The sequence below is a fragment of the Gavialis gangeticus genome, unplaced genomic scaffold (assembly GCF_001723915.1).
Source record: "Gavialis gangeticus isolate Ggan-Ray unplaced genomic scaffold, GavGan_comp1, whole genome shotgun sequence".
Taxonomy (NCBI): Eukaryota; Metazoa; Chordata; order Crocodylia; family Gavialidae; genus Gavialis; species Gavialis gangeticus.
The window spans coordinates 152,866,386-152,885,798 of NW_017729024.1; the positions used below are offsets into that span (position 1 = coordinate 152,866,386).

At 45.7% G+C, this 19,413-nt stretch overlaps 2 protein-coding genes across 2 annotated transcripts in view; one reads left to right on the top strand and one right to left on the bottom strand.

Annotated features, from left to right (window-relative positions):
• The window catches only part of HMGCS1 (3-hydroxy-3-methylglutaryl-CoA synthase 1), a 23,431-nt gene extending 21,674 nt beyond the window's left edge, over positions 1-1,757 (top strand). The window contains exon 11 of the mRNA XM_019517903.1: positions 1,329-1,757. The gene's annotated coding sequence lies outside the window, so the exon portion shown is untranslated. The remainder of the gene's footprint in view (positions 1-1,328) is intronic.
• The window catches only part of NIM1K (NIM1 serine/threonine protein kinase), a 17,289-nt gene extending 8,763 nt beyond the window's left edge, over positions 1-8,526 (bottom strand). The window contains exon 1 of the mRNA XM_019517907.1: positions 7,356-8,526. Within this exon, the coding sequence (XP_019373452.1) occupies positions 7,356-7,647 (292 nt within the window). The 5' untranslated portion in view covers positions 7,648-8,526. The remainder of the gene's footprint in view (positions 1-7,355) is intronic.
• Between the last annotated feature and the right edge of the window lie 10,887 nt (positions 8,527-19,413).

Sequence of the window (19,413 nt, forward strand, 5' to 3'; positions counted from 1 at the left end):
TTATAACAGGCCACAAGATCCCCCCTCAGCCTTCTCTTTTGAAGGCTGAACAGGTTCAGGTCCCGCAACCTTTCCTCATAGGACCTACCCTGCTGTCCCTTGATCATACGAGTGGCCCTCCTCTGGACCCTCTTGATGCTGTCCACATCCCTCTTAAGTGCGCAGTAGCATCACTTAAAAGACATTCACTGATGTTACTGCACAGTAACCACTGCACAGTAGTGTCTCATGTAGATGTGCCCTGTGAGTAGTGACTGTTTGACAATGAACTGACTGTTCTGGTAGTACTGCCACCTTTCTTTTGCTCAGTAGCCTTATTCCTAGGCCCCGTGACTGTTGGCTGGCCAGTGGGCCAGCTTCAATAGGAAGGAAATGTAAGGTGCTTTGAGCCATTTCTCTATGACCACTAGGTGTATACCATGCTCTACTGGTATACTGGAGGTAGGGAGAGCCTAGGTCTCCTACATCTTAGGATAGTGCTCTCACTACTACCATTTTTGTACAGAAAAAGGAGGAGGATCCTTATGCTGATTTTCTGCATACATAGGGGATATGGGTTTCTGCAGAGATGTTGTCTGCTCCAGCTAGATGCCCTGCTCGAACAGCAGGCTGAGAAGCCATCACTGGAAATAATTAATTGCTGACCATCAAAGTGTATGGGAGAGCTGTGCACAACTGCTGGGTGAGGCAGAGCTCACTTCTGGGGACATGTAAGCTGCATACTAGTTCCCCACTGAAAGTATGGTAAGACACATACCAAGCAGTGTCTTCCAGGCCCCAGGTCTGTAAGCCAGGGCTGCTGACAGCTATAGTTAGACAGTGAATGGGCAAAACAGAATTCACACTTAGGCTTCCATGCGTGTACAAAAGCATCCCTGCTTGAGCCACTATCTCCTTGCTATGCCCTGCTGTGAACCAGAGGCAAGGCAGAACAGTGCAAGAATGAGATTTTCTTGACACTCATTTTTATGTACATTCAAACCAAGATGTGAAGAGATTCTAAGTTAATTAAAGCTAAGGCAGGTTTTGTTTTTCCACGTTATTCACCACTGATTCCCCTCCCTGCCCCTGTTCTTCTTGTCACAACCTCTGTTGTAGCCTGCAGAAATCCAAGAAACGATCTGGCAATCTGGTCTTTTTGGAACGTTGCCTTAACCTTGCACCTGGTCTCAAAGTCAAACCTTTGCTGCTGCTATTTTCTGTTTGAAACAAAACAGGTAGAAGATGCACATCAGCAATGAGGGAAGCCAGCTGTACTGCAGCTCTTTAAGGGAAACCTTAGCCACAATCAGTTTATTTCCTAACAGTTAATCTCCTTAACTTTTCAGCTGGGTCAAAAGTTAAAACCTTGAATCCTGTGAAGTGCTAAGCAACCTTGATAATCAGCAGCAAGCAGAATGGCCCTGAGCTAAAGGAAGCATCACAGAAATCTGTCTCAGGGCCTCACCCTGGGAGCATGGTGGCTATTAAGCTATTTACTTCTCCACCCACATGCTGGCATGAACAACTTTGTCTTAAAGAGTGTTGAAATAATCATTAATAGCCTTCACCTTCAGTAAAATACTTCAGCCCATCTTGGTGAAATGTCACTTTCATGGATACTATTTTGCCCCTGGGCAAATTAAGGAACCCTTATTTTCCATATCAATTATACTACCTGATAATTTTAAAGTATTGTGTGTTTTCCTGATACCAACGCTGTCTATACATTTTAAGTGAATTCAATATTTGTGAAATATACTGAATTATTTGCCCAATGTATGGAAGTCCTTTAAATCCCAGAAGCAATACTCCCAACATGAGCCATTGTAAGGCAACCTCCCACACAGGTCCCCCACTCCAGTTCTTTTTGGAGACACAGCTAGAAAAGCTGATCAGTTTGGGGTGCACGTGATGGATGACTCAACAATGTAGATGCCTGTGCAAACTGACTGGGCTACAGATCACTAAATTATTTTGCATAACCAACACATGACAAATGACAATGTATACTAAATACAGCGGGATTCAGACTGCTGACCTAGAAGGCTACCGTGTCCTGTTGCTAATCCTCAGGTCCATCCACTTGCTGACAAGAGCATAGCATTCTACATTACGCTTGGAAATGGAACTTAAAGTCCTGAATCAGCCCCTGTACACAGGTCCTTTAGTGTGATAAGTTTATGGAGTTTATGGGTTATATGTAATAAATGCCCATTAGCCAGTTTAGGCTAGAATCAAAACTTAATTAGACTTGTTACAGAACTCCAAGAAATTGAAGCCCAAGGATTTTATACAACAGATAAGAAACTGAGGGCACTAAAGGGTCATCATGGTGGTATGGAAAGTCCGAGAAGATGAGGGCACTAAAAGTTCGTCGCAGGGGAAAATTCCACTTGGTGGGTAAAACTTTCCCCCCAAAGAAACTATCCATGACATAATATCAGCCCAAAATTGGGAGTAGTGACGAGTTTGGGTAGGAGGGGCCCATGACAGCAACTCACCCAGTATATAACCCAAAAACTACAGTCCCAATTTGGAGGTAACCTCACTGGCAGAACAACAAAGGAAGAATCTCAAGCGTAGGCCAGATCAGACTGATCACCTGAACCACCCTCTCCGTGAATGCAAATCTTTTGTTCATGCTGAAGCCACGCATCACCTGAGCGTGACCAGAGCAAAGGGACTCGTTCCTACCACTACCGAGGCCAGCCCGTTAAACCTCAATTAAAGAACGAACAGATAGCTGGGTATTTGGCTTCTCAGAATCCTAGGACTGTAAGTATAATGTAAATAATAATAGTTATATCTTTTCTAGTTCGAATTTAACTTTTAGTTGTAATTTTAATTGTTCTTGGAGTGCTGTTCTTAGTATATGTAGTTATAGTGTTTTGATGTTTGTATTGTTCTTAAGACAAACCATTGTGTACACAGTAAGCATTTTTCAAATAAAATTGTGTTGTACAAATTAAGGGTGTAATCATTGTGAAATCGTGCAATTAGCCAAATACTCCCCAGCCAGGCGCATCAAACGAATCAGTAAATAATGCAGGATCTTTCTCCAGTCCATAACCCACTAGATAACACCTGCACCCCCAAGAGTCGTACAGCTGGTCCAGCTCTGAATGAGCCCCTGTACACAGGACCTTTAGTGGTATAATTATAGATCTTGGAGTAATGATACAGATCTGGTGGATGCAACCCCATCCAGAGGTTGTATAGAAGAAGTCACAGCCCTTATTCCAGTCTAGGACCTGGAGGAGCAGTTGCACAGAAGCTGAAGACCCATACCTATCCTCTTCATTGCCCAAACCCTCATAGGGTGATGCTCTCTGGTCTGCCAGAAGCAACCGACAGAGGGAATCAAGCAGAGCAGAGACCAGCCAGCTGCCATGGCAGCTGTTCCCAGGGCTGCCAAGGTGGGAAAGGAAAGACAGAAATCAAGCTCTGTTTGTTAAACTGGAGCTTATGTACCTGTTCCCAAGGGCTGTGTGCACCCATACCTGGAGCAGGACTTCAACAGACCTTTGAAAATAGACATTGTGGTGTCTGGAAGGGGCCTGGATGCCCTGTGGGTGTGGGTTGTTGCTGTGTAGTGGTTCTCCCTACAAGCTGTGAGTGTGCGTGCTGTTGTATCCTGTTTCCTAATAAAGACAAAGCTGTTTATCATCCCACCTGTCTCTACTGAATGGGGACTTGAGGGCATGGAGGTCTGAGTGAGTCCCCCATCCCTGGAGCCCAGTGGCCTAGAGTAAATGTTATGTGGTGTCAGAAGTGACCTGCCTCTCGGTGGAGTCACCAGCAGTCTGATTATCAGCTTTCATCCGCAACTAAAAAAATAAATTAATGGAGCATTTCAAACCTCCACCAGCATTATCCTTTACTGGAAAACTTGGGGAGAATTGGAGATGGGAACAGAAGCTCTGATTATACCTTGCTGTCAGAAAGGCCGAGGAAGAGGCAGAGGATTATAAAATTGCAGTCATGCTTCACTGCACTGGAGATAAAGCCCTAGAAAACTACAACAACAGGCAAGGGGTGTTTGCAGATCCTAATAACAAAACCCTTACAGAGGTGCTAGCAGCATTCAAGGACTCCTGCGAACCCAGAAAAAACCCTGTTTTTGAAAGGTATCAATGAGTTCTGGCAACTTAGATACAGTGAGGGTGCAAGCATAAATGATTTTGTTACAGAGCTCAGAAGCAGAGTACAGCATTGTGAATTTGGACCTGCTGAGGATGTTATGTTGAGGGACAAAACTGTCTTTAGCATAACTGACTGCAAACTCAAGGAAAGGCTTCTGGAAAACCCCTCCCTCACCCTAGCACAGGCTTGGATATCTGCAGGGCAAAGGCTCTCACAAGTGCCCAGGTTCATGTTATGTCTGCAGAAGCAAACCTACATACAGCTGAACAAAAGCGAAACTACTAAGTTAGATACTGGAGCAGAAGCAAGCACTATTCCAGTAGATGTAGAAAAGGTCCTGCAAGGCACAATGCACAAGACTCAAGCTCGTGTTACACTGGTTGCACTTGGAGGTGCACACATCAAACCTATGCAACCCTAGGCAAGTTAAAGGCCACCCTCAAAACGTTGGCAGCTATGAGAGTCTTTACAAAGGTGACTAAGCCTGCACCCAGGGTCAATAGCTTTGTGATCGCACAAAAGAAGGATGGTTTGCTACGATTTTGTCTAGACCCACAAGACCTCACATCTTGTCAAGGGTTTCAACCCAGTACTCAGAAAGAGCCCATGATCTCGCAAGAGATCCCAGACCTGCCTTGGTTAAAACTGGCAGTGGACATTTTTGACCTACGGGGACAAGCTTATTTGATAACAATCCACTATTACTCCAAGTACCCTGAAGGTTTGCACCTTCCAGACAAGACAGCTGGCATGGTGGTAGCCAAAATGAAGTCTGTGTTTGCTTGCCATGACGTATCCAAATAAATCGTTTGTGATCATGTGACATTTGCAAGTCACATGATGAAACAATTTGCAATTGACTGGGGCATAACCATCACCCATTCTAGTCCCGGTTATCCACAGGCTGAACGCACGGTTCAGACCATCAAAGCAATGTTTAAGAAGACTGTGGGACAGCTCCGATCTACACCTGGCTTTATTCAATCTGAGGAACATGCCCATTACAGGCTTTGAGTACGTTCCAGCGCAGCTTCTGGTGGGGAGACTTTTGCGCAGTACCCTCCCTGCTGCAACGGCAGTGCTGACTCCTAGGCTACGGTCGAATGCCTCCCACAAGTTGTGGAAACTTCAAAGGAGCCAAAAGAAGCACTATGACCGCACGGCTGCATTCGTGCCACCTCTATGAGAGGGGGAGAAAGAAAGGATGCAAACAAGTACAGGTTGGATACCACTATCCATTATGGCAAAAAGGGATAAACCGTGTTCCTACGTCGTAAACTCGCCCTGCGGTAATGTCTACAGGAGGAACAGAAGACACTTAAGAAAGGATTACTCATCGGTACCAGCAGAACATGTTGATGCACCTCACGAGACAGCAGCAGAACAAACATCAGAAGTAAAACCAGACCACCACAAGCAAGAGTTTTGTCACATTTCAGAGATCCACCAGCACCCACAGACAGACCCAGCGACACTGCGCAAACTAAGAGTGGACGTGTGGTGAAGCTGCCTGTGAAGTACAAGGACTACGTAATGGGACAGCCGTAGACGCTAGACACCATCAGTGAGCCAAGTGCTAGCAACCTCTCGCTCCACGATCCCAAAACGTTCCAAGTTAAAGTAGCTACTGATGAACATTCAACTATACAAGAGGAAGCTCCCAGAGTAAAGAAGGGGGATGTGGTGTCTGGAATGTACCTTTACGGGGTCTGCAGTGGAGCAGTCCGCTTGTCCCTGGATGCCCTGTGGGTGTGGGTTGTTGGTGTGTGGTGGTTCTCCCTGCAAGCTGTGAGTGTGTGTGCTGTTGTATCCTGTTTCCTGATAAAGACCAAGCTGTTTATCATCCCACCTGTCTCTGCTGAATGGGGACTTGAGGGCAGAGCCCCAGGGGCATGGAGATCTGAGTGAGTACCCCATCCCTCGAACGCAATGGCATAGAGTAAGTATAGACGTTATCCTTGTGCATGCAGGAAAATGAACACCAGCAAGAGCCCTGGTGCACAGGCAGCTACCCTTCAGAGGACCCAGACATATAGCCACTGCACGTGTACACCATGGGCTGGGCAGGAAGATGGTGCCTGAGAAAAAAAACCTAAATCCACGGGTTTTGGCCAAATGCACAAGCAAACGTACTGTTTTTCACTGAAGGCCAATTATTAAACTGCTATTACTGCGAAAGGTAGGCAACGCTAGTCCGACTGCCTTGTAGCACATAGAACAAAGCAGGGCTTCTCCACGACACTCTTAGCAATGAGTTTGCATTGAGGAAACTAGCCTTCACAATAAAAAGGGAAAGTAAGAGAAAGCTAGAACTAGGATTGATGTTCGGATCTTACCGTTGCTGTCACAAGGCTGCAGCTGCCACTGGCTTTGCTGAGTGAGCAGGGGGCCTCCCCAACCCACAAGTGCTTAGAGTGCAGCACATGAGGTGCATCAGGTAGCTCCACCTAGGGTTTGGTTTAGTTCACAGTAGGAACACTAAATGAAACATGGGAATAACGGGGAAGATGTTTGATCTGTGATGCAGGAGGTAAGAGAAAGTTCCCATAAATGCCCCATCTGGTCTTAACATCTATGGAAATCCAGTTCAGGCTTTTCGCCCAGACCTGGCTCATCTCCAGTGACTGCTCAGCCCACACCCTCAGTCCTCTGGCTCTGCAGAACCCCTTCAATCTCCCAGAGCTGAGTCAGGTCAGGAGCAAACTTGAACACTGAGGCAGCAGCACACATGCAACTTTTCTCACCAGCCCCATCATTGCCTACAAACCAGAGCTTTGTCCACAGTCAGTAGGCACATTTAGTACAAGTAATTCCCACTCTTGCTAGCTTTGCCTGAGCTGCTTCTGGAAAGCAGGGTACAGAACTACGCTGACTGTAAGGAACCCTTCCATGTGCTGCAGAGAAATCAAGTAGTCACCTGCTGTTATGACAAGAAAGAACTAGCCCAAGGCTCTACGCCATTTGGGACACCACGGGGTGCAGCTCCTGCACGTCCCAGTGCATAGAGTCTGCCGCTTTCCTGAAACTAGTATAAGGGATGCTAGACCGAGGGCATGCTTCTTGGGGCTGTTTAAGGTCAAGGGATAATCCAGCATTTACCTGTGTCCCTCCCTATAAATACTTACTGCATAAGCTTGAAACCATCTATCTATTCAGGACTGAAACACTGCCTTTTATTTCAGGTCATATATGCACAGCACCACAACTGCGCCCCAAGGGGCATTGCTTACCTTTGGTTAGAGAGTGAATTCCAAGCTTCACTTGTGAGAAATTCCCACTTCCTATTTCTCCTCGGACTCGGTAGAAGCCAATCCTCTTCCCCAGAGTTAACTCTTTCACCACTTTTTCATTCTGGGTCATATCCTGGGTTAGTTTCTCGAATGGGGTCAGTCTGTGCTGTTTGCTCTCTTCGTCTTCCCCATAGCTCTCGGTCCGTGCCAAGTCCTCCATGCTGTCCTCCCGGTCCCACCTGGCATAATGCTGTTTTCCCAGACCACCTCCATTCATATATCCTGTTGTCATAGTCCACAGAATAATCACCTTTCCATTTGGTTCAACAGGATGCTCCAATAGAAGGTTTAGGTAACATACTTCTGTATAGAAACACAATGTAGGGCATAATGCTTTGATAATCTGAAGAAAAAAAAAAAGAAAATGTTGAAGGTCACAGGATCAGTTTAGGGATGACTTAGGAACCAAACCTGCATTTATTTGCATTTCTGCTGTGTCCAAAAATCAGAAATACAATTCAAAAGTCAGTTATGTCCAACTCCAGTTAGCAAGATCTTTAAGGGTTAAAAAAAGCCTTCACAGTTAAAGTGGAAAACTGTGCATGTTCAAAAATGAGCTGTTCCTCTTCTCTGGAGCACAAACAAATGCCGTATAGCTGACACTTGAAATTTCAGGCTTTGGTCTGCTGCCCTGGAAATGACTTTGATAGGTTCAGGTCAGACCAGCGGGTCAGCAGCTTTGAAGAAGTCTAAAGGCTTTCAGATCAGTGCAGACTGCTGACGTTCAGTGGGAGTGAAGCAGCCCTTGGATCTTGGTTCAGGTCCCAGCCCGAAAGTTGGATTTTCTTTTGATACATTCATTAGGCAAAGTTTTCACTGAGGTTCGAAAATGCCCGACCTTGCAGCCCTGCAATAAAAGTGCTTGCTGCTGCATTCTTTTGTTTCCATTGCTGGCCTGATGCAAACAAGCGATGCTGTAGGATGCTGGGTGAAGCATACTCTGTGCATCAGCAAAAGAAAGGTTGTGCCTCAGTATCACTCTAGTCACATGGAAGGATAGCACAGGATTAATTTGCTGCAATGTCACTTTAACCCTCCTTTATTTAGATGAGCCTTCTTTAAATCTTTGAGCCGTCTCGAAATTTTGCCACACATGTGGATATGCTAAACAGAGAAATGAAAAAAGTCATTATAACATTTCCACAGCAGCTGTGGGTTTCACTGAGCTACAATATTCCACTGATAGTTTCCCAATTTTGTTTTAATTCCAGGTCTTTGGATCTAGAACACATGCAAATTATAGGTTGTACTTGCAAGCAATCGTGTAAGTTGATAGTAATGCATCTTCTTTCCTCTTTACCTGCATGCTGATATGATTCCTTCTCATGCAAGGTCATCAGTCACTGTTAATCACAGGTATACCTTGCAGTACCAGTCTGCATCCTGAAGGCACAGAAGCAGGCTGCACCTCAGTTCCTTCACTCCAGCTCAGGAAATGGAGCAGTAGCTTTACATAGTTAATTGTTCCTGTCCCTTAGTTTGATGCTATCACCTTCAGCATGTTGCCTCTCTGTGAAGGCAGTGAGGTTGTCTCCATGACTCAAGACTGACCTCAGGCAGGTAAGAGTCACAGTAGTGCCACATTTAATGGGGGGTGGGGGGAAGGGGACTCTCACTCATCGTAGATATATAGCAAGATGGAACTGGTAGTCTAGAAGCAAGTTGCCTATATTAAGAGGGTGCAGTGGAGAAACAGAAGGAGCTGTGAAAGGACAATGAAAAGGGATTTGGGTACTACTTCGTCACCAGGGACCTGGATACCATAAAAAGTATTAATGTAAGGCACTGATACGGTTAAACTCTTCTTGCCATTCAATCTTCCAGGCTAGGGACAGAAGTTACACATAAACTGGTTTTAGTGATCAGAAACTGGTTTAAACCTGTAACAGAACAGAAGTTCAGTGTACATAAACCAGTTTCAAAATCAGCGAAACCAGTTTGAGATAAACCTGGAATATAGTATTAGACTTAACTAACTGAGGTCAAACCAATTTATGGAACTTCTGTCCCAGACCTCAGCCAGTGTCACAGTGTCCTGGGGACCATGAGACTCTTTCCGGTGGGGGGCTGTGCTGCTGCAGACTGAGCAGGGCAGCAGTGGTGGTGGGACTAGGGAGGGCTCAGGGGGCTATGGCCACCCAAAAATTTGGCTTAGCCCCAACAGCCACCCCTCTGAGCCCTGCCGCTGCCACTCGACCTGTGCAGGCTGTGGCAGCTATGCCCACCCTGCTCCCATCCACAGTGCAGCCCCCCCACCGGGTAGAGACTTGCACTCCTGGGGACACCATGACAGTCACTCCCCCCTCACTGGCCCAGCGGCAGGAGTGGGGGCATGGCCAGATGCCAGCTAGCATGGCCCCCTGAGGCGAAGGAGGTAGAGAGGAGGTTTATTCCCCCCTCTGTCCCCTCTCCCCCCAGGGACTCCCATCCGGGGTCTGCCAGCTGGGTGCAAGCAGCAGAGGTGGTAGCCAGGGCTGTCAGACCCTGACCACAGTCCCCTGAGAGGAGAGAGGGGAGGGAGGGAGGAATAAACCCCCTCCCTGGCCCTTTTGCCTCAAGGGGCCATGCTAGCCAGCATCTGGCCACCACCCCAGCCCTGCCGCTGCAGCAGCTGGGGGGTGGGGGAGCAGGGAGGGGGAACTCTACCATGGGCTGCTGAGCCCTGCCAGGCAGACCCCAGCTTGGGTCTGTGCCAGTAGGACAGGGGACAGAGGAAGGGGGAATTAAACCCGTCTCCATTCATTTCACACCGCTGCCGGGGCTGGTCAACACCCCCCGCTGCTCAAGTGGCAAGGGAGGGAGTGGGAAATGCCTGGCAAGGGCTGCTTCCTCCTTCCTCCTCCAGGCACACTCCGGCTGGGGTCCTTGCAAGCCAGGGTGGGGGTTTAAACCCCTCCCCACTCATACTCAGCCTGTTGGAGCCTGGCCACGTGGCCCCTGCTCAGCACAGCTTCCGTACAGCTGAGGGCTCACTCTAGCCCCCCCCGGCTTCTAGCTTGAGCTACTGCAAGCATGTGGCTGCATTTCTGGAATCAGAAGTGAGTGTCTGTTCACTTGCAAATTGGTTCAATCTATGCAGGTACACCTAACCTGGAAAGATTGAATCAATTCAGGCTCGGGTTTTTTGAATGTCTGTACTTAGACCCAGATAGGCAGAAGTTCAGGTGCTGGGCAGCGCTTCCAAGAGTTATGTTCAGCTTCCTGCACTGACACTGACATCCTGAGAGATGCTGGGCACCACTCTGCACCTCGTATTTAGAAATAAATGATGCCTGTGAGGCAGAGATTAACAGGATAGTCTCATCACCCGTCCACTTTTCAGCTGAGGGATTCAGACACAGGCTCCCTGCATGACTGTGGTCAAGTTACCCCACTACACCAAGATGCGTGAGCTTGCTGTCTGAAAACTGGAATAACAAAATCATCCTGTCTGTCTACCTCTTCAGGGTAAGGGCTGTCTCTTAGCTGTTGTACATACACTTGGTGTGAACCTCCAGGCTTCACTGGAGGACAAACAATAGACTATAGCAGCATGGTTAGAGAACATGTCTCATGACATTTCTGTTGTCCTTAGTGGTCCAGGTTTTTATTTTAATGTTTTGGTTCTTTTAATTTTTTCTAGAACATAAATTGCAGTGTTCAGCCCCACTGCCACTAAAAGAGACTATTTTCATAGTTGTCCTGGGATGAATATAATAAATAAGCTACAGAGCAAAATAGATCTCATAGCAACATGTGATCAGCACTCGCTGGAAACAGACAAACACCAAGAGAAATTTGTGGAGCAAACACAAAGACAGCATTGTTTGCAAGTTAACCCCAGTACCATTTAAATGCACTTTACATTTGGTTCTTTGGATCTAACTAGAAACAAAACTCTGGGAGGTGCTGAGCCCCTGCTGTAATGAGTGATTCAAGTCCTCTTATCCTCAGTGTGCCAAAACTCTTGATCAAGTTCATCAGTTTTTTACTTGAATAAAAACTTAGTAAGGTCTTCAGGATCCAGCCCACTGACTTTAAAAGGGAGCAGCTGGTGGTAATCAGTTGTTCTCAGCTGAAGGAGAACTTGCCATTCCACAGAGCTGGCAAACGAAGACCCTACATTCTCCATTTGTTCTCTTTTCATCTGGCCTAGGAACAGCAGAGCCTAATAGATACAGAACTGGACTAAGTCTCAGGCGCTGGGTAGTATTCCTATTTGATGTCGGGCAAAAGTCAGCGTGATAAACTTGGACCTCATCTGATGACCAGCTTCCCCATCCAGAAAATGAAGATTACTGAAGCAGGTGAGTATTGTTGAGAGCTGCATGCTTATGGCTGAAAATTACTACATAAGTGTTTACAGTAACTCTACTAAAGCCCTTATCACATCACAGCAGCACAGCTTCTATTCACGGCCAGATTCTGGCTCTCCTGCCTGGGTGCAAAAAAGTGGTGAGGGGCACTGGAAGCCCCTTCTGCCTTGTGCCTTTTACAGCACAAGAGGGAACAGGTTAGCACAGCCAGAGATGTTGCAGGCCACAAAAAGATGTGGCTGAATGGCAGGATGGGGTGGGGCAAGGCTGGGGCCCAGCAGCCTGCTCTGAACCAATTCTTGGGTGGAAGTTGATGCTGGCTGACAGCACAGGTTGCATCTTTAGGGCCTGCTCCCTTTAAAAGCAGCATGTATTGAGCCTTCAGCAGAGGCATTAAATCAAGTACAAGACACTGTCCGCCAGCCTCCAAGCACTACTGTGGAACTATCTGCTACTTGCAGCTACCAAAATAAAGTTCTGCATTGCTGTTGAAGTCAGCTTTATTTGCAGTAGAACCAGAAATGTAGAAAGAGATGTGCTATTGTAATGGCAAAGAAAATCTTGGTTTATTCAGTGCGCTATGTGAAACACTAAGCCAAGACTACCCACACTAATGGCCCACACTGAGGCTGCTCAACAGCCCATCTTTTGCAAGAATTACCCATGCCCTTTTAATCAGTTATCTATACAATAGGACTGAAGAAAATCCTCCAGACACAGGGCCAGGCCGTGGCAAGGAAAATCCAGCATAGAATCATACAATCCATCCTTGTATAAGTATTGCTCCGGGCAAAGAAGCCAGCTAAAGTAGGGTATGCAAAGGCTTGGAATCATAGTGACAAAAGCATCATGGCTATAAGCATGCCTTCACAGTTCTCTTTTTCACACAGATAAAATATTTGCAGCACCCAGTCCATTCAGAATTTGCTCCTACATAACCTTGTGGGAGCCCAAGGTTCTCAATATTTGTGGGAGCCCTGTTTTTAGAGCACAGATTAACCTAATATTTTCCCAACTTGCTTAGAACTCATCGGCTCTGCAATTTCCTGGCTTTTATCCCACTGGCTAGGTTTCCCCAGTTTTTTAAGATGAGCTGTTTTAGTGAAACAGGAGCTAGCAGCACATATACCATCTATTTATGGTCTCTGTTCTCTTATTTGTTAACCTAAATCATGAAAAATGCACCACATGTCACCCTGAAGGGCACTTTACAGATGTCTATAACAATAAATAATAATAAATCAGAGAGGCTGAGGAGTTGACAGATTCCTAGTCTGGAAATACATGTCGTGAAGGGTAATTTATATCCCATAGTAATTTATTTGACTTATTCGCGACCTGCAAACACTTGGTCAATTGCTGCCTAATATAAATCTTTGCAAAAAATACTAGAGAGACCAGAACCATGAGTAAGACAGAAAGAATAGAGATGTTACACTTGAGGAAACCATCCCAGCAAAGGTGGCCTTTGCCGTTAGTACCTTACTTTGCTATTTAAAAATGTTCACAATCAACCCTGCACAAATTCAACCCAACTTGATGATTGGCACACTTTCATCTGCAAGAGATGGTGGATATTGCAGCCTATGGTGTAGACAGTTTGCAGCATCTCAAGTGACTGAGTAGTCCAGTCTGAGATTTGCATGATCTGTGGCAGTGGTTGCAAGTGTACGTGTCATGACTGGGTGGTTCGGGAGCTGCTAGCTTCCTGTAGACTGTTCTCTTCAAGTGGTTGGAGCCAATTCCTGTCATAGACTTCAATGCCCTGGTGGAGACGGTGACACCACTTGTTCTGATTGCTTGCCAAGGCTTCCCAGTGGTCAGGAACAATTCCAAATGCCTTCACATCTCGCTTGCACCTGTCTTTGTAGTGGAAGTTGGGACGTCTTGTTGTTCTTGTTCCCTCCGATAGTTCCCCATATAGCATGTCCTTGGGAATACATCCATCTTCCAATCCGCTCAGGTGGCCTAGCCAACGCAGTTGTCTCTGAGTAGGGCTGTCACAGTTGGTAAATTTGCCCTTTGAAGAACCTCTGCATTTGTAACTTTATCTTGCTATTTGATGTTAAATATGTAGCATAAACAGCGCATGTGGAAGCTGTTTAACCTTTTTTCTTGATGTGCATAAGTTGTTCGTGTTTCCCCACCATACATGAGACTGCTGAGTATGCAAGCTTTGTACACTAGCATTTTGGTCTTGATGGTAAGCTTTGAGTTATTCCATGCTCTTTTAATTAATCTGCTGCAGGTGGTGGCAGCCCTAAAAGGTGCTCAATTATCTTCAGCTCCCACTCACCATACTGAAACCTGGGACCTCAGATCTAACCCATCATTACAGACTTGGGAAATACAATATAATGAAAGGAGAAAACCCAGAGAAAGAAAACCAGATGCCTCTACTTGAGCTCCTATATCCCTATATTGATATGTCAGTAAAAGCGGCCTAAATTGAAGGAGTGCATACTGGGTCACTTTTCTTTAGGTTTTCTAAGCCCTGTGTAGGCACCTATATTCAGGCACCCTCCTAGTGTTAATATTTTGGAAACTGTACTGTATCTCACAGCATGTGACGGGTCTATTGTATAATGACAATGGAACAGCTGCTGAACAAGATTTTTTCCAACTATAAACAGGGAAGAACATGAGATAGTCTTGTACAGACAAGTCTTTGGTGCAGCAGAGATCTTTAGGAGGAGGTCTCCTGGGACTGTTGCCCCTTCTGATGCTAAATTTATACCACCTTCCAGCCTTTGAAGATGAAAATAGTCCAGAGAGCAAGTGATTAGATCCATTCATCTGTTCCCTCTCAAATGCTGCACAAGTTATCCCAGTATTTACTGTGTAATGTTGTAATGGGACCGAACTCAACTAGTGGAGTGTTGGATGAGTTTACTAACAAAACATTGGTTCTATTCATTCAGCATATGTGATTTAGATAATCCTAGAAAATACTGATAACTGGATTGATGCATCATTTTAGAAGGTCAACCTTCTATCAAGGGTAAGAACACCAGCAGACATAACAGGCCTTAACCCGTGTAGCACAAATCTTGTGGGAGCATCAAAAAGTTCTCTTATACAGTCCTACAATAGGCTGTTCAGAAAAAGGGGGAGGGCAAGGTATTTTAAACTTCCCCAGTTCTGCTCCTTCACTTGTGTCTCATTGATTCACTGCATGACTGAAGCAACCACATGAACCTTCTGTTGCTGAAGGTTTGCCATTAGACTTTGCTCAGTACCTTAAATGCCCTTAAATCCAAAAAATGCCCTTGAAGTATTTCTGCAAGCCCTGGAAAGCACTTGTGGACCAACTGGAGAACTCCAAAAGAAACATACCCTGTGTAAGTTATGAAACTTGGAGGCAGATGGTTTGGTGGGCAATTAAAAAAATGGCAATACACAAGCACAGTCTGTGAAGTCAGATTGTTTTACGTTCCCAACCCCAATAGGAGCAAATATTTACACTTTTCTAAGCAAACTGTGAAAAGTGTCCAGAAATAACTAAACTAACCTCACTTGCAAAGCTCCACATTACCAGCTTGATTCTGTCCTCAAATTATTATTGTTTATTTAGTGCAGAGTTATCACTCTGTAAAATGACTGTTTGCTGAGACATAAAAAAATCTCCCTTTTTTTTAACCATACGAATTCAAAAATAAAATGCACCCAATACCTTTGTGGTTCTCCATGCATGGATCGTCTGTGCATACAACAGACATGCCTAATGCAGATAAGGACAACTGCATATAAGCTCTTAAAAACATAAAAAAACCCTGTCCTCATACTAAAGGCATATCCTGACAAAAGGAAATGAGAAAATGAATTAAGCTACTGAATGGGGAGGCAGCATATTCCTTGAGCACACTGTCTAGTAGCATTTACTCTCTGGTATTATCAAATTTAACATGTTTTAAATTCTGACAGGGACTCAGCCATCAGATTTACATGAACAAATATGTAGTGATGAACTGTATCATACCAGTAATTTTTAAGTAGTGTTCTTCACTCTGCATAATAGAGGACCTACAAGAATGGAAGATTTGATCTCTTGCAGTGGCCCATAGGTGCAAATAATGACCACTGTAAATCTGCAGATTGCTGCAGGTGAATTGTGAGAGTCAACGTCTGTTGGCTTCTTAATTTGCACATGTACCTCACATCTATACATTGAGAAACAGGAGAACCCTCAACCCAATATGCTTATCCCGTAACTAAAAATTACTACTTAAATAAAGGACTGCCCAGATATATATAAATGTTTGTTTGGCTGTTTCTTTTCCTGGAGCCACTATATGGTTGGGAGAGATGTTAGATACACTTTCTAGCATAAAATGGGAAGAATAATTACAATTTAGTCAAAAAGTTGAAGGAATTTTTTTTCTTTTTTTTCTTAATCAATGTTTAAGGCTCAGTTTTCAGTGAGTGAAATATTTCATTAACCATTTCAACAATATTTTTGGATACGAAAGTTACTTCAGATATTTAAAAAAAAAGAAAGCTTGACATTTTTCCAATCTTTTCCCCTTAAAAAGCTCATCTTGTCATAAAAATACAAATAACCACTTTGGCTAAAACATGTTACCCTGCCCTGTCTTGTAAAAGATGTTCATTCTGGTTTACACTGAGATGCTGTTTAAAATGAGTGTTAATTGGTTTATGTCATGTTAACATAAACCCTTCAGCTCAATGTGGTCTGAGAATTGGCCACCTTGCTGCCTTATAGAGCACAGTACAGGGACACAAACAGCCATTTGTACTGGTAAGTATCTATCTGTACTGTGGCAGGGCACTATGGGTGCCTGCCACTTTAAGGCCCTGGAGCTGGCAGCCTCCAGGTGCCTAATGAGGGCATCCATTTTAGGCTCAGGGCTGCCTATATAAACAGGGTGGTTTGGCTGCTGGAGGCAGGCAACAACATTGCCTGGCTGGAAGGCTGTTGAGTTTCATCAGGAGGAGCTGTAGGGGTGGTAGGAGGCTCCTGATCCTGGGTATGACTGGAAACTACACCCTGCTGGGAGTGGGTGGTCTGGTGGGGCTCCCAGTGGTGTGGGAGCCCCCAGGAAATGCCAGGCCAGTGATCACCCCGGTGAAAGGTGGGTTGGGGTGCCTTAACCCCTAGCTGTCACCTTTGGGTGGGTACACCGGAGGTAGTTGTGGGGGTACAAGCCCTGAGGAGGGCTGTTGGAGGCCAGGTGTGGCCAAGGCCACCTGAGCCCTGTCGGGGTTTGAGACCCCGAAGAGGAGAGGTGGGGCCAGGTACGGCTACAGCCACCTGAGCCCACCTGTGGAGGGAAGCCCTGAGACCTGGAGTAAAGGGGGTGCTATGAGTGTGTGGAGCCCCCAGTGTGAGGGGGGCAGCGTGCGGAGCCCTGTGAAGGGAGAGGGGGCTCAGCCAGAGAGTGAGAGTAACCCAGTCCTGACCCCAGTAAGTTCTCCAGTGCGGGGAGGCAGAGTTTGCGTTGAATATAATACCAGTAGTAGCACCATGACCTGCTGCCTGGGGGGAGTGAGAGTCTCCTGTGAGACCCTGAGGTACTAGCTGTGGTGTAAGGTAACCCCAGCTCTGGAGGACCCAGAGAGGGGGACCCCAGGATAAGAGTATGGGCCATACAGTGAGGCCTGCCAGAGCTTCCCCTGACTGGCACAGGCGTGGGCCAGGACCAGGAGGGTCAGAAGGGCAAGGAGGCCCACCGAGAGGGACACCCAAGAGCCAGGGGCCTGGGGTCCTGACTGGCCTGGAGGTGGTCTGGGGCTACTGTGAACTGAAGGTCCCAGTGAGGGGACCACACCCGAAGGGAAATGGATGGCAGAGAGATTTGTGGCACGGTATGACGGTGGCAGAGTCCGCCTGAAGGGAGGAACTCAGTTGGGGGTCCTACAGAAGGATTCTGGGCCCTATCGTGGGGGACTGGCATGGGGGATGTCATCTGCAAGGCTTAGGCTGCGGTGTAGGGGAGGAATGGAGCCACAGATAGTGCCCCATAGCAGTGGAGCAGTAAATGGGCAGCCTCCCACCTAATTACATCCATTAATTAATCAATTAAGACCAAGGCATGGCAGGTGAGAAGGCCAGCGGTTAGCCCAAGAACAGATGGGTGGGCCATGCGGAGATTGGCCCCGGTAGGCCCCCTGTTACATGTACAAACACTGATTTCACATTTTTTCATTTCTGAAGACTTTTCAAAGTTTGCTTAGAAAAGTGTAAATATTTTCTTCTATTAGGGTTGGGAATGTAAAACAATCTGACTTCACAAATTGTGATTGTGTATTGCCACTTTTTTAATGCCCACCAAACCACCCACCTCCAAGTTTCATAACACACGGGGGATGTTTATTTTGGAGCTCTCCAATTGGTCCATAATTGGGGGGGTTTTTTTAGTGCTTGAAGAAATAATATTTCAAGGGCATTTTTTGGATTTAAGGGCATTTAAGGTACTGAGCAAAGTCTAATGGCAAACCTTCAGCAACAGAAAGTTCATATGGTTGCTTCAGTCATGCAGTGAATCAACGTGACATGGGGTGTGAAGCTTCTACAGGTGGTCAAGGTGTCCACATACCTTGTAGGAAGTGGACTGCAGTGCAGCAGAGAAATGCCTGAGCTAGCTTTAAACCCAGTAGCTCAGGTAGGGAGCAGTTTAGCCACAGCATCAAGGAGCTTGTTGTGGGTTCATTTGCCTTGACAAGAGGTCATTTCTGTGACATCAGTGATTAACTGGGTTCCGAGGACCAGCGAAAGTCCTATGTATAAGACCCCCGTAAGGGCTTAAGTGATAACTAGATCATATTTCTGCCTACCAGCACAGGGTCTGAATTTCATCCAGAATAAGTGCAGTCAATGAAAGACCTGGAGAAGGTAATTTTGCCTTGCAGAGTTCTTTGCTATTTCAGGATAAAAACAAACATGCAGCCTGAAAACTAATCAAAATCAAAGAAAAAAGTGAACTTTTCAGACTTGTTTTCATCTACTTGCACCCAGCTGTGAAAATACTATCAAAGAAAATGAGCCAGCAGTTGGTAATTTATTTTGTATGACTTCGCATGGCAATTACTAAAGCTTCAGTGACATCTCTCTGACAACCTTTTAATCTCAGTTTATTGGTGTGATCTGCTTTGGAGCAGCCTGTAACATTAATCCTGGCTTTCACTGCTGCAGCTCAAGGAAAAGCAACGCTGTATTGGAGAGAGAGGTGCAACTACAACATGGATATTGCTTCATAAATTCGGCACTGGGATCTGCAAACCGACTGGTCCTTTGAATACAGTGCAGATGTACAGACTGAAGATCTGAGGATGCAGTAGCAGCCCTGAGGCTGCTGCTCCTTTGTGGCCTGTAGGAAGAAGATAACTTCACCTGTCCCACAGGGATATCAGTGGCAGAGTCTGTGATCTGTGCACTGGGTGTCAAAATTAGCCTTGACCTGCTGTAATTGAGAAGGATCTAGCTCCTTTTCTAACAACCAGAGCAACCCAACTCACTAAAAATACCAAATTCAATGTAAAGGAGAGTCTGCAGACACTGACTTGGGCTAAAGGAACACAGTGATGGAATATAAACATTGGATTTTACATGTATTTTAGGGAATTAGGCATCTCTTTATCAAAGGACAAATTTAGCAGCTAAAGTTGGATTCTTCAATAAAGTTTAAAATTCCTTCAAATCACAGATTTTCCTGATTTTTTTTTTTTTTTTTTTTTTTTTTTTT